The sequence below is a fragment of the Nannobrachium achirus genome (assembly GCF_963921795.1).
Source record: "Nannobrachium achirus genome assembly, chromosome: 13".
Taxonomy (NCBI): Eukaryota; Metazoa; Chordata; class Actinopteri; order Myctophiformes; family Myctophidae; genus Nannobrachium; species Nannobrachium achirus.
In genome coordinates, this window is record NC_137833.1 from 54,532,309 (window position 1) to 54,546,821 (window position 14,513).

The window sequence follows — 14,513 nt, forward strand, 5'->3', positions numbered from 1 at the left end:
CAATTAAAGATTTATACAAATATCTGATTCTCAGTGGATCTGTGCAGGCATGGATTTTTTTAGACCTAGATATTTTTGTCATGTGCACCTAGGTATTTTTCTATGCGGATACATGAAAATCTGAGTTTAGAAAAAGATCCAGATCAGTGTAGCCTTGGTCTAAGGCCTAGGCCAGACGGAGCTGGATATTTCATATATCCTGTTTTTTCAGATATCCACATAGAAAAATATCTAAGTACACACAACGAAAGATATCTAGGTGCAGTATAAAATAATCAGAGTCCCCAGACCTCCACTAGGGGGACAAGCACACACACAGTAATGCCTACACGGATCCAGTGAATCAGATATTTTTCAATGTCTTCACTTAATTATCCAGTTTCAAAAATATCCGGTTTCAAAAATATCCAGTTTTGCGGCCGAAATATCCAGCTCTGTGTAGCCGGCACCTTAATATGGCACCACCCAGCCTTTTATAGTGCATCCCGGGAACCAAGGTGCTCCCAATGCACTGCAATGATTGGCACACACAATTACAGCACCTGTGGAAAGACTACAGTAGGCCAGACTACAGGGGCCGGGACAGTGGGGAAGTAGAGCTCTTTGGTCAGCATCGACACGATTGAGGGGATCTGCTTCTTCCCGTTGTATCCCGGCTGCGTGCTGTTCGATTCAAAGTCCAGCGCCACCTTCCCGTTGACCCTGGTCAACATCTGCATCAGCGGCAGGACCGCGCCGTGGTCGTTTAGCGTCTTGCACAGCGCCTGCATGAACCAGGATCCAGAGTAGAAGTTCCTCCATGACAGGTATCCTGGAGAATGACGACACGCAGCAGTGATTAAGCTTTCTCATGTCAACGACCCTCCCCCCCTGCATCATTAGACCACACACCCCCATTGTATACAATGTTAAAGGGATAGTTCACTTTCAAAAAAACTTTTGGTAATTTTATCGTCTAATCAGGCTTTCACCCTGAACAGTTTTTAATTTGCTTCATTCAATATTTAGATATTTGATGTAAATGTTACCAGGCCCTCTCCCCACACACACCCATTGTAACTTCACACTTCATTTTAACCATGATAGATTCATTAAAAACACCCATTATTTTTTCTGGTGACTCATACTACCCTCCTAATATGTGAGCAGGCCGTGTTTTTTCAATAACCTTTTTCATTTATTTTTAATTATATTTTTTTGTATTTCATTTTTTCCATTTTCCCAAATAATTATTAAAAATAAATGAAAAAATGTATAAAAAAAACACGGCCTGCTCACATAATTATTAGGAGGGTAATATGAGTCACCAGAAAAAATAATGGGTGTTTTTAATGAATCTATCATGGTTAAAATGAAGTTTGAAGTTACAATGGGTGTATGTGGAGAAAAGCCCATAAGGTGTTTCCCTGTTGAAAGTGGAATATCCCTTTAAGTGGTCACATGGGTGGACCATGTGCATTTTCAGAGCATGTTGATTTTAATGATCAATTCATTGAATGTGTTGCCCAGAGCCTTGTATTCAGAGAGAGTCGCGCCACTCCAGTTCACTTCATGGGGCCAGGTCTTCTACATACACATCTATTGGCGAATAGTGACGAAGCTCAAACCGGAAGTTTACAGAATGCATTGGAGTCTATGAGGGGTAAAGTGACATTTCGAGTGACATGAACCACGTGACCGGCGCTGTTTCTGACCCCGCATTGGCAGAACTCGCTATCCAAGGCTCTGGTGTTGCCGCTTGTATCAATGGACGCAACAGCAGTGTCACAATGAATACTCACTTCTCAAAGTTTTAAAGCAAAAACACCTTGACGTTTTGTTTTGATTTGTTATTGTATTTATTTTTTAGTGCCGTTGCTATGAGCAACACACTATTGTACTCCGTCTGATTATATAGTTTTATATTACTGTTATGTTAATGTTTGTTTCTATGTGTGTTCTAACAATTACTTGCCCACTTGCTTGTAAAAATCTAACTAAAATGTTTGTAATTGTCATCCATATTGAGGTATTTTGTCAAAAGAATATAGTGATATTTGTTTTTGTCCATATGTCCCATACCAAGCCTAGCCCACTACGCAGTTACACATCGCCCGTCATGTGTTTCCTGGAGGGAAACAGTGCTGTAAACTAAAGTAACTACAGTATGTACATTTACTTATACTGTATTTAAAGGAGGACTTCACTGCTTTTCAACCTGTCTTCATATAATAGGTCCTCACTAATGTTCATGATAAAATAGCACTTTTCTTTTCTAATCAGTCACGGGTGTGACATCACCAGTGACATCACCAGTGACATCATTAATGGGGAATCGAAGCTAATAGAAACTGCAGGCTTTCTATTCCTGAAAAGTTGCAATGTTAAAGTGGAAGCCATTGTTCTCACAATAATACAAATCTAAATATTTCTTTCAAAAATATTGTTTAAAAAAAAAAAGTCTGTCAAACGATGATGTCACTGGTGACCCGCCCACAGCTCTCCTAAGAGACCCAGACTGAGTAGAAAAAAATTGTGCTATTTTATCATGAACATTAGTGAGGACCTATTATATGAAGACAGGTTGAAAAGTGGTGAAGTCCTCCTTTAAGTTCATTGTTGAGGTATTTGTATTTGTACTTTACTTGAGTATTTCCAATACTTTAACTTCTAGTCCACAACATCTCAGAGGCAAATATTGTACTTTTACTCCACTACATTTATTTGGAAGGACCCGTTCGTTGGGTCATGACAAACAAAGTTGATTGGTTGGTTGATTGATTGAGTTACCTGGCGCTGTGGAGTAAGCATATAGGAAGTCCGCCTCCACCGGTAGCCTGCAGTCTTCTGACTGGACACTCCGACTGTCTGTCTCGTCGCTGTCCGTCTCAACGCCGTCGTCCAGATCCGTGCCCCGACATGCCTGGTGAAGCACAGAGCAGCTGGTTACATAACACAGCATAACTAGGGTGACCATATCGTCGTTGTCGCGTGGAAACCTTGTATGTCCAAAACCGTTTGTTTTTATCATTTAAAAAAATGAACTAAACTAGTGAAAACAGCAGATCTACAAGCACACAACGCCTCGCACCGCGAGGCGTTGTGTGCTTGCGTTGCGCTGCGTTGCGCGGCGTTGCGCTGTTTTCACTACTTTTGTGCAACGGCCTTGTATGATGAAGCAGCAAAAAAACGTACACATTTGAAACTTGGAGATACGAGGTTTCTGCCCGACAGTGACACTATTCAGGCCCTGAAGAATTCTGCTGCTGTCAGTTGTTTTGAGCAGGGTTCTCACAGTCATGAAATTCCTGGAAATATTTTGAAATTAGAAAAATATTTTTCCAGCACTGGAATAGTTTTGGAATTGATCAGGGGTCCTGAAAGGTCCTGGAAAAAATAGCTATGCATTGTCTTTGGTTATTGATTTTGTCAATACCTCTGAAATGACAAATTAAACATTGGCCAAATTGTCTCATATTAGAGGCGGAAATTGTGAAAATAGCAGATCTACCAGCTCACAATGCCTCGCGTTGCGAGGCGTTGTGAGCATGTAGATCGTCTATTTTCACAATAAAACCGTGTTATACAAAATTCCTCTACTCTTAGTGCTCGTCTGGTGCCAGGGTCACGGTCGCGGTCTGAAAAGGTTGAGAACCACTGGCATACCCTACCTGTCTTTTTGGGAATGCTCGCATAGGTTTTGGAAATTTTCCTAAAGTGTGTGACTGACCTGTATGAAGAAGAGTTTGGGTTTCCCCAGCAGACTCCTACAGAGGTCTCCTCTGAACATCCCCGTCAGCGCTTTCAGTTCTACGTGCTCGTCCGTTCCATAGATCTTCCCCTCGTCTCCGTGGCTCAACATCACGCACGCAAACGACGCACAGCGACTGTGGTCCTCCTGGGATACTGTAGAGTGGAGGAATGGAGGACAGACAAGAGACATTGTTTACAGGTAGACGTGTGTGTGTGTCCACCACAGACCTCTCCTTCCCCGGTTAGCCCCGTTTGGGACCTCCCTGCTCCGAGATGAGGTTCCACTGCGCTGTGTGTGTGTATTGTGTTTAAAAATCACACCAAGACATCAGCGCCTACACCCTAGGTGGGGTTTGCGATAGGGCCTTTCTGTGTGGAGTTTGCATGTTCTCCCCGTGTCTCCTAGGGTTGATACCCTCACAGTAATCCTGGTTTCAATAATGCCTCCCCCTGGCCAGCCAGGGCGCCTGATGGAGGGGAAAGGAACTGGTTGGAATAACGTGTTCCTTCCACGCGCTACGTCCAAACCAGGGATATCCCCACTGTCAGGTGAAAAGAAGCAACTTGGACTCCTCATGCATAGAGGGAAGCATGAGGTCAGTCCGTTGTCTCCCCAGGCACGGCAGAGGGAGAGCAGAGCCCAGGATTACGTAGGCAATTGGCACTGGGGGAAAATGGGTTACAAAATCGTGGGATCAAAATTATTTAAAAATAAAATAAAAATCACACCAAGTGTGAAGTACGCGGTGCCTTTGATCATAGATATGAAACACCTCATCCGCCTCTGCAGTTCATTGGACGTCCGGAAAAAAAACAAAGGGATCAAAGTGACTACTGGCCAATCCCAGCGCGACTTTTCCGGGATGTGTGGCGGACGCGGAAGGGAAGCGCGCGGAAGCGATGCAGATTCCCTCAGTTCCGTAATGCATATATGCCCCAGAGCCGATGGAGGCGTCTACCTTCCTATGTCTATGCTTCTGATGAACAAGGCTGCTCAACATAACCACATATGGGTCACCCTAGTCTCGCGTAGCCAGACAACTATTCCACAATCTCCGAATGCTATATAGAGTCTGGAACGGCAGCTCCCGAACGGCGAGTATCGGAAGTAGCCACTGCTGCATGGAACTGTAGTCCCCTGGTAGTCCCATTGGAAACATAACAAAAGCACACTCGCACAGGCAGAGTCATTCGAGCAGCATATTCTTGTAATGGGTGTATAGTTTAAGAAAACATTTGAAAACATCATGGAAGTAACACCAACAACACCAGAGAAAGACGAAATAACGCCCCAAAACTTTTTTGAAAGGAGACATAAGGCTTCCAGAAGGACTTGTTATTGCTACTGCACCAAGGGTGCGGTTGCGTCACATCCGCTCTATCTCGCATGTATGCCGGGAGCATTTGCAAATTGCGGAGGTAACAGTGTGGCCACGCAAGACTAGGGTCACCCAGCGGTATTGCATCTGTTGAGGCCGCGCTCATTCGGACATGATTATGGATATACAGTAAAGACATACACACTCAGTCACCCGTTGGAGCGCCTACCACCGCTAAAAGAACTGTACAAACTGTATTATAGAGACAACAACATGCCTGAGTAAATGGTAATAACAACAATAATAATATTATTATAAATACCATTGTGTAGTAGTTCTCTCATCTGCAACGCCAACAGATCGGTAACCATTTTGATCGTGTAGCCGAGCCGAGTGAAGGTCTCGGCCGCAGCCGCAGCGTCCGTGTCTGTGCCGTCACGACGCGACAAACCTGTGAACAAAAATACAAATAGCCATGATGTCACCCATCGGTTTGTGGATTCTGTTGGTAAAGCCTCGATGTTAAAGAGGTGGTGCCATAGTTTGTACTTTTACTATTGAGTTTGCATTACTCTAGACCAGTATTTCTCAAACTTTCACATCTGAAGGTCTCCCCTTAACTCTTGACAGTGACGGGTTCATTTGGTTCCATTTGTACGCTGTTAAAAGTTACAGACTTGTATGGGTCAATTTAGACCCCCATAAAGGAACCCACAGAGTCCCTGAAATCCACTTTGAGAACCACTGCTCTAGACGCCCAGTTGTGGTTATAATATGCAAATATGTCTTCCCTGTGTATTTTTGGTTTCTTTCTGAATTTAATTACATCGTAAGACGTTGTGTGCTTGTAGATTGGCTATTTTCACAAGTTTGGTTCATTTTTAAAATGATGAATACAAAATGGACGGGTTTGGACATACAAGGTTTCCACCCGCCAAAGCCGACATGGTGCAGCCCTACCTTTGAAGTTCTTGTTGTTGATGATGAGGCAGGTGCCCATGCTGGGGTAGTCCATGTTGTAGCGGTAGGGGTCAGAGGTCCCAGGGCCAACTCCATTCACTCTCTTGACTGAGGGCTTGGCTTTCTGAGGTTGCCTGTAGGGATGGGATGATAATCGTTATTATCGTTTATCGTGATAAAAAACACTCACAATAATCGTATCGTGGAGGTTTTATTCGTGAAATTATCCTCCGTCATGGACTGGGATCAATTCACCTTTTATTTGCCGAGCTGCATATCTGGTAGGCCTACCACTTAAAGAGGTGGTGCCATGATCCCCCCCCCCCCCCCCCCTCTAAAACATGATTATCAGGTATTATGATTATACTAGGAGGAAGATTCTTTCCAAAAAAGTATACAGAAAGACTTAAAATTGGGTTTTTATGTGGCCACACCCCCAGTTCATTAAGTATGCATGGATGTCATGGTGGGTGGTGACCCAGCTGAAGTTAGTCACACCCCACAGTGTTGGGTGAATGGTAATTAGGGGAGGAGTTGGCAGCCTCCAAGAGAAAACAAACAAATACCAAGAGAATCCATCATTTCTCATAAAAACCACACCAGGGGGTCTAATGAAGTACTTTCAACCTCCTAGACACATGAAAAACAGAAAAAGTAAAAAAAACTATGGCACCACCTCTTTAAAGGAGCATGAAACACAAAATCACCTTTTCTATAAATATATATTATATCAATGAGTCACTTGTGATAGGGAGCAGTGATATGGTTCAATTTGCCCATAGGCTTGGGGATTCAGAGCTTTCTGCTGTCTCTGTAGCTATTTCTGTGTACTTCCAGTTTCTAGGTCAAAAGAAATCTTTCGCGCCACTCATTAAATATTAGCTATCAATGTTCTGTGGTGTAACGTGACGTAGGCATATCTAATTAATATTAACGTTTGTTTAATAGAGTTGTATCAAGGGGGGCGTGGTTTCACGGTATGCTTGTTTCAGCCAGACAGCCAGAGAGAACGAAGAGCAGGCTCCGTCAACAGACAGTTACACTGTGTGATGCCTGTGTTATTTTCTGTGTAGTGTAGCCTGTGTGTGTGCGTGCGTGCGTGTCGTGACAGTGCACGCACACACACAACGTCCACACGAAAAATAGCAGATCTACAAGCTCACAACGCGTCGCGAAAGCGACACGTTGTGAGCTTGTATATAGGCTATGTATGTTAGGGTGCATCAAATTTCAATGCAAAAAATGTAACGTCAAAATTTCATTTCATTCCATCTAGAACTTTGTTCCACTGTCTATACAAATGATTTTAGCAAAGTTTGGGGGAAATTCATTCATAGTTAGAGGTGCAACGCAGCATGTCAAGTTAAGGGAAAAGTGATATTTCGGCTACTTTTAGAGCTTTCATTTCTTGATAACATGACATGGCAATTTCTCCAAAATACAACAAATAGTTTGTGAGAAGGTGTTTCTGACAAGAGAAAAGGTGTTAAATCAAGAAGAAACATTTACATTTTCATTGAAAGTCACTGAAAAATGATTGAAAATATTTAAATATTGTCCTAGTTAAGTGACATTTCGGCTGCTTTTAGAACTCTCATTTCTTGATAACATGACATGGCAATTTCCAAAAAATACAACAAATAGTTTGTGAGGAGGTGTTTCTGCCAAGATACAAGGTGTTTAATCAAGAAGAAACATTTACATTTTCATTGAAAGTCACTGAAAAATGTTTGAAAATATTGAAATATTGTCCTAGTCATTCACTGTGTTCAGCTTGCGCTTGTAGGAGCGAAGATTGGGATGTTCACGGCGGTCATGCTCAACTGATTGCAGCACATACTGAAGGTGTTGCTCACTTGGCTGCTGCCACAAAGTCTTATGTGAGTTTGACACTCGCTCGGCACAGTCATTCACAACATTGATGGCACGCACATTCACCACACCTGCCTGGAATGATGCACTGGTACCCCAATCCTCTACATTGAGAGGAAGAAATGCTGTATCGATTTGCAACTGGTGCATACCGAAACCAGCAGTCTGGGTTGGCAAGGTCGGCTAACCTGGTGACCGGTGAGAGGACTGGAAACTTTGGCTTACTGAAACCAGTGCCAAAGTGCTACTGTGGGGCTCGCATGGGGATGTTAACTGGTTTGTGCTCCAAGATGGCATCCGCAAGTGCATTCTGCTGATCAGCTGGTGCTGAGGAGTGCCAGGGGCAGCATCTAGTGTGCCCCATCCACAAAGGGGAAAGACAAGGCATGCGTAGAGATGATCGCCTGGCTGACATGCAAACTACTGCAGGGCTGGTGCTGTGCCGACCAGGTTGTCAATATGTTATTCGACACTACTTCATCAAACACAGGCAATCTCACAGCAGCCTGCATTGCCATCCAGCTCTCACTTGGTATACCACTGCTCTTGTCCGGGTGCTGGCATCATATTGGTGAGGTGCTCCTCAGCCACATCTTCACTGGACTCACCCTCACCAGAGGTTGTTTAGGTGTCTAAAGTACAACTGGAGCTTGCTGCTGCACAACTACAGTGGCCCATTGTTCCTGGGCAAGTTAAGTGCTGAATTCACCATGTGCTGCAGCAGTGATAGACTGCAGACAAGGTGAGTGCGACTACCATGACTTTGTGCAGCTGTGTCTTCTCTGGGTGCAGATGATGTAGACTCCAGTAAACTTCCAACGATCTGGACTGTGCACAAGGCGCGCTGGATGGGCAAGCTCCTCTACACTCTCTAGCTGGCTTTGATGGAACAGCACATCTTGCATCCCCAGGGCACCATCACCACACGGCAGCAGGTGCCGAAGATTCTGGCATTTGCCAACTTCATTACGCACATCTACGCAACATGGTGGCTGACCTGTAACAGCAGTAGATGCCTCACGGAATTACCTCAAACAACTGAGTACGTCTGTTGACGAGGGCATTGCAACATCAGCCATGAAAGCACAGGAGGCACCACTAGATGCTGCCCCTGGCACTCCTCAGTACCAAGATGCCAGCTGATCAGCAGCATGCACTTGCGGATGCCATCTTGGAGCACAAACCAGATAACCTCCCAATGCGAGCCCCACAGTAGCACTTTGGCACTGGTTTCTGTAAGCCAAAGTTTCCAGTCCTCTCACCAGCCACCAGGTTAGCCGACCTTGCCAACCCAGACTGCTGGTTTGGTATGCACCAGTTGCAAATCGATACAGCATTTCTTCCTCTCAATGTAGAGGATTGGGGTACCAGTGCATCATTCCAGGCAGGTTTGGTGAATGTGCCTGCCATCAATGTTGTGAATGACTGTGCCGAGTGAGGGGTCAAACTCACATCAGAGTGAGCAACACCTTCAGAATGTGCTGCAATCAGTTGAGCATGACCGCCGTGAACTAGGGCTGTCCCCGACTAAGGATTTGTATAGTCGACTATGATTTTAGTCAGTGTGTTGATAGTCGAATATTAGTCGACTATGGCCCGTTTTTTTTTTACAATGGCGTATAAACAACAGAGGTGAAACACTCATTTAAATAACATGTCTTCTTGACTTTTGTTTTAATAGATAGCTCATTCATTATTTAAGCCAAGGTTTATTATCATGGCCTTATAAGAATAGTAATAAATACAGCAATAACAACAACGAAATAATATCTCTAAAATAAATAAAGTAACTAAATTATATAAGGCGAATTAAATAACAAAATACTAAATACTAAATAAGTAGGCCTATAGCAGGCCTATAGCAGGTGTAAAGTGTATTCACTTAGAAGCTAAAGCCCCAGACTCCGATGTCTGTGTGTAACAGCCATGCAACTACTGTATAGGCGATGCGGTCGCCGGTCACACATTTCTATAGGACACCAATATCTGTGCATCTATCCACGAGACGCTGCACACTGCACAGACTGCGCTGAGCCTGACAGAGAGACAGCGATTGGATTTTACAAAACAGACCCCATAACTCGTCGGGGAGAAAGAGGAAAGTAGAGCTTAAAACACAACAACGTGAGCGTTCGCGTCGCTTTTGGGAGTAACTATGGACATTACATAATGGACTTAAGCCAACTTACTTTTATCTGACATGTTGCTCGGTGTGGAGTGGGTAGGTCATAGCCAGATCCTGCAGCTTACTTTAGTTTTGTCCTCTACTTGTTTAAAGTGACGGAGCCTGATTGAGTGTTAACACAGCTGTGCAGGTTCTGTGGAGTCTACGCAAAGCACACACACAGACAGGGCTGTGCCTCATTGATGTTAAATCATCGGACATTAAGCACCCCAACAGCCCCCCCCCCCCCCCCCCTAACTATTCGACTATTCGGGGTCACCCCTACCGTGAACAGCCTAATATTCGCTCTTATAAGTGCAAGCTGAACACAGTGAATAACTAGGACAATATTTAAATATTTTTCAGTGACTTTCAATGAAAATGTAAATGTTTCTTCTTGATGAAACACCTTTTCTCTTGGCAGAAACACCTCCTCACAAACTATTTGTTGTATTTTTGAGAAATTGCCATGTCATGTTATCAAAAAATGAGAGTTCTAAAAGCAGCTGAAATGTCACTTAACTAGGACAATATTTCAATATTTTCAATCATTTTTCAGTGACTTTCAATGAAAATGTAAATGTTTCTTCTTGATTAAACACCCTTTCTCTTGTCAAAAACACCTTCTCACAAACTATTTGTTGTATTTTTGAGAAATTGCCATGTCATGTTATCAAGAAATGAAAGCTCTAAAAGCAGCCGAAATATCACTTTTCCCTAAACTTGACATGCTGCGTTGCACCTCTAACTATGAATGAATTTCCCCCAAACTTTGCTAAAATCATTTGTATAGACAGTGGAACAAAGTTCTAGATGGAATGAGATGATTTTTTTTTGCATTGAAATTTGATGCACCCTAATGTATGTAGCCTAGCTATTAGCCGTAGAGCCGACACCAACGTGTCTACATGAGAAGCTGCTATGCTACGGCTGTTAGCTAGGCTACATAGCTACATAGCAGATATACAAGCTCACAACGCGTCCCTTTCACGACGCGTTGTGAGCTTGTAGATCTGCTAGTTTTCGTGTGTGGACGTCGCGTGTGTGCGCGCACTGTCACGACACACACACACACACACACAAACACACACACACACACACACACTACACAGCAAATAGCTATAGCGATAGCCTAGCGTCCATTCTTCACTGGTTCCATGGTCCATAGCTGGAGAAAGTTTGTCCATGGATAAAGGCTCAGACAGCTTGTTTGTAAAATACCTGCACATTTAAATTAGTTATATAACCTGGAGTTGCCGAATCTTTATACTTTTTACACCTCCAATGACTGGTTTTAAAAAATGTTTCCGAAATGGAAAAGCAACAACTGCCCACAGCTGACAGCTTCGGTCTGTCTCTCTCTGATAGAAGAAGACGCAATACTCCGCCCCCTCCCCCCACAACGGCAGATAACCACGCCTACATTTCAGATTTCTTTTCATGTTCTGAAATCCCATAAAACAAATTAGAGGCGGGGTTTCTTATCCCTTTAAACCGACCTGGAAATAACTCTCTAGTCTCTACCAAATATCTTTGCCAAACAATAGCCGATCTACAAGCTCACAGCACGACGCATTATATTTTGATTATTGCTATAATATTGTAAATCATTGCAATTTCTTTAGTCACAATAATCATTACATTTTCATATCGTCCCATCCCTAGTTGCCTGCACACACACACACGCACACGCACGCACGCACACACACACACACACACACACACACACACACACGCACGCGCGCACGCACGCGCGCGTGCACACACATCATCAACAAAGCAAGGGTGTGTGTGTGTGTGTGTGTGTGTGTGTGTGTGTGTGTGTGTGTGTGTGTGTGTGTGTGTGTGTGTGTGTGTGTGTGTGTGTGTGTCGAGATGAGTATACAGTAGCAGCCTACAAACCTTGTTGAGAAAAATCGCATCCCAAAGGCGTCGACATCATCAGCATTGTTCCCAGTATCTGCTTCACAGCCAGACATCATGATTTCCCACACCTTCGCGCAATGTCAAACACTGCAGATTAGGAGGAAAAATAATAAAAAGTGCCGGTCAAAAAACAAAACAACTGAATGTTGCAAACTTTGCGGTTAAACTAAAGTGAAACAAATTATTTCAACTCATTTCCTCCTAGTTGTTATCTCCTATAAGTTGAGATAACAACTAAGAGGATAATTTGTGTGTTGAAATAACTAATGACAGTTACAGTACATTTGAAGATTTATTTTCTATTCCAAGATCCAAAAAACAATTATAGCCTATTGCAACAGATTGCTCATAGATTCCACAGAGTATTGGGTGATATATATTTTGATACTTGCTTTGGCAGTGTAAACTTACGTTTTCTCATGCTAATAAAGCTCCTTTGAATTGAATTGAATTGATATTTTTCTGAAAAAGCAACAAATAAATGCAATAAACATCATAATTAGCACTTGCCCTAGTATTGACAGCCAAGCTTATGCAAAGGTTAAAATGCAATTTAGATCAGCATATTATAGTTTTCAGACTGATGCTAGTTTTTGTCTCCACCAGCCGAAGGCTGAGGGAGAGTATGTTTTCCCCTCCGTCCGTGTGTCCGTCCGTGCGTCCGTGCGTCCGTGCGTGCGTCCGTCCGTGCGTCCTCGCAGTTTGTGAGCGCCAAATCTCAGTCGCCGTTGGCCCGGTCGCTGCCAAAGTGAGCACACACATTCCCTGGATGCCAATCTAGAACCTCTGCCCTAAATTTTTCAAATGGGCCTTTTCTAGCGCCAACTAGTGGCCGATGTTTGCTAAACACATTTCTGTGCACTACTCTTACAGATTTTGTCCAAAAATCCTACAAATCGGTAGGCAATATCTCGACAGTCATGTGATCGACACGGATCTGTCCGATTTTGCATATTCCATCCTGATTGGCTAAGATTGGCTTCCAAAGTTTGTGGGATTGAGCCGTTTTGAACAAAATGCCTCAAATCACAAACGCAAAGTGCAATTATCATGAAATCGCGCACACACGTTCCCACTAGGCCGAGGAAGAAATGTCACTTCATTTTTTTTAATCAGCCTCATGGTGGCGCTATAACAGCCCGATTTGTGGTTTTACCTATAACTCCACCGATCAGTTTCAAACTTTGTAAGCGCACTCCCTAGAGGCTAAGGATAAACCTTTGCCCTGCATTTTTCACATCAGCCTTTTATAGCGCCACCTTTGGGCCGACTTATGTAAAACACATTTTTGGATATTACTCCTTGAGATTTTATCCAAAAATCATGCAAATCGGTACACAGTATCTCTATAGTCATGTGATCAAGTCCGATCCGTCTGATATTTCACATTCCATCCTGATTGGCTAATATTAGCTTCCAAAGTTTGCAGGATTGCTCCGTTTTTGAACAAAATGCCTCAAATCATCAACGCAGCTTGCGATTACCGTGACATTTGCCACACATATTCCCACTAGGTCAAGGAACAAATGCTACCTTTTTAACATTGTCCTGTTATAGCGCCACCAGCAGGTAGACTTTAGCAAAACACATTTTTGGAACACAATGCTTGAAATCATGCATGCAGCGTCCGATTGCCATGAAAGATCTAAGGTGAAGAACATATGCCACCCTTTTTACATTGGCCTATTATACAGTAGCACCACCAGGACGCACGGCCTGGTGGAGACCTGTGCTCGGAAGAGCACTGCTTCTAGTTTTTCTTGGTTTTCCTATCCTAGTTTACTGAGGCACTACACTGTCTCTATGCATTTGATGTACAGTAGGCTATGTGTTGGCCTTAAATCACTCTGGATGAGTGTCTGCTAAATGCTTAAACTGTACATCAGTATAATAGCATTACACAATATTATTTATGATGATTCAGTAAATACAAATGTTATATTTTTGAACAGGCCACCCACTGATGACAAATGCGCGCGCGCACACACACACACACACACACACACACACACACACACACACACACACACACACGCACACGCACACACGCACACACTATGTACTTTAACCTAACGCTAGTAATCGCATGTAATGCAACGATGTCCGTCCACACACAAGGTTAAGAAACAGACATTACTGGCATGCAATGAGCATTAATAACAACAAACAAACCTACCGTTCTCAATTGAAGAGGATGGAGAAAATGAGCCTGCTACGATGTTAGAGTCGCATACGTACCTCTCTACATTATATAGGCGGGACAACAGTAATACTAATAAACCAGATTGACAACAACACAGTATCTATGTGTCTCCAGCATCACAGACAGATACTGCATTACTGACAGACAGGGTTTCCTTAATGCATTCATATACCCCCCCCCCCCCCCTACAGTGTGTGTGTGTGTGTGTGTGTGTGTGTGTGTGTGTGTGTGTGTGGGGGGGGGGGCACACACTCTGTATCTACTAGAGCAGTGTTTAGCACCTTTGGTGTGCACTTTGAGATGCCTTGGTGTTCCCTTTGAAATTTGACAGTGAAGT

At 43.4% G+C, this 14,513-nt stretch overlaps 1 protein-coding gene across 1 annotated transcript; it reads right to left on the minus strand.

Annotated features, from left to right (window-relative positions):
* Window positions 1-533: 533 nt before the first annotated feature.
* LOC308297444 (caspase-3-like) lies at window positions 534-12,046 on the minus strand (the record flags this gene model as incomplete). The annotated part of the gene is made up of 6 exons (XM_080740850.1): window positions 11,950-12,046; window positions 6,012-6,145; window positions 5,374-5,502; window positions 3,710-3,885; window positions 2,770-2,902; window positions 534-811 (listed from the first exon to the last, which is right to left on the minus strand). Exons 1-6 carry the CDS (start codon window positions 12,027-12,029, stop codon window positions 534-536), a joined length of 930 nt encoding a protein of 309 aa, XP_080596976.1. The 5' UTR covers window positions 12,030-12,046.
* Window positions 12,047-14,513: the final 2,467 nt, after the last annotated feature.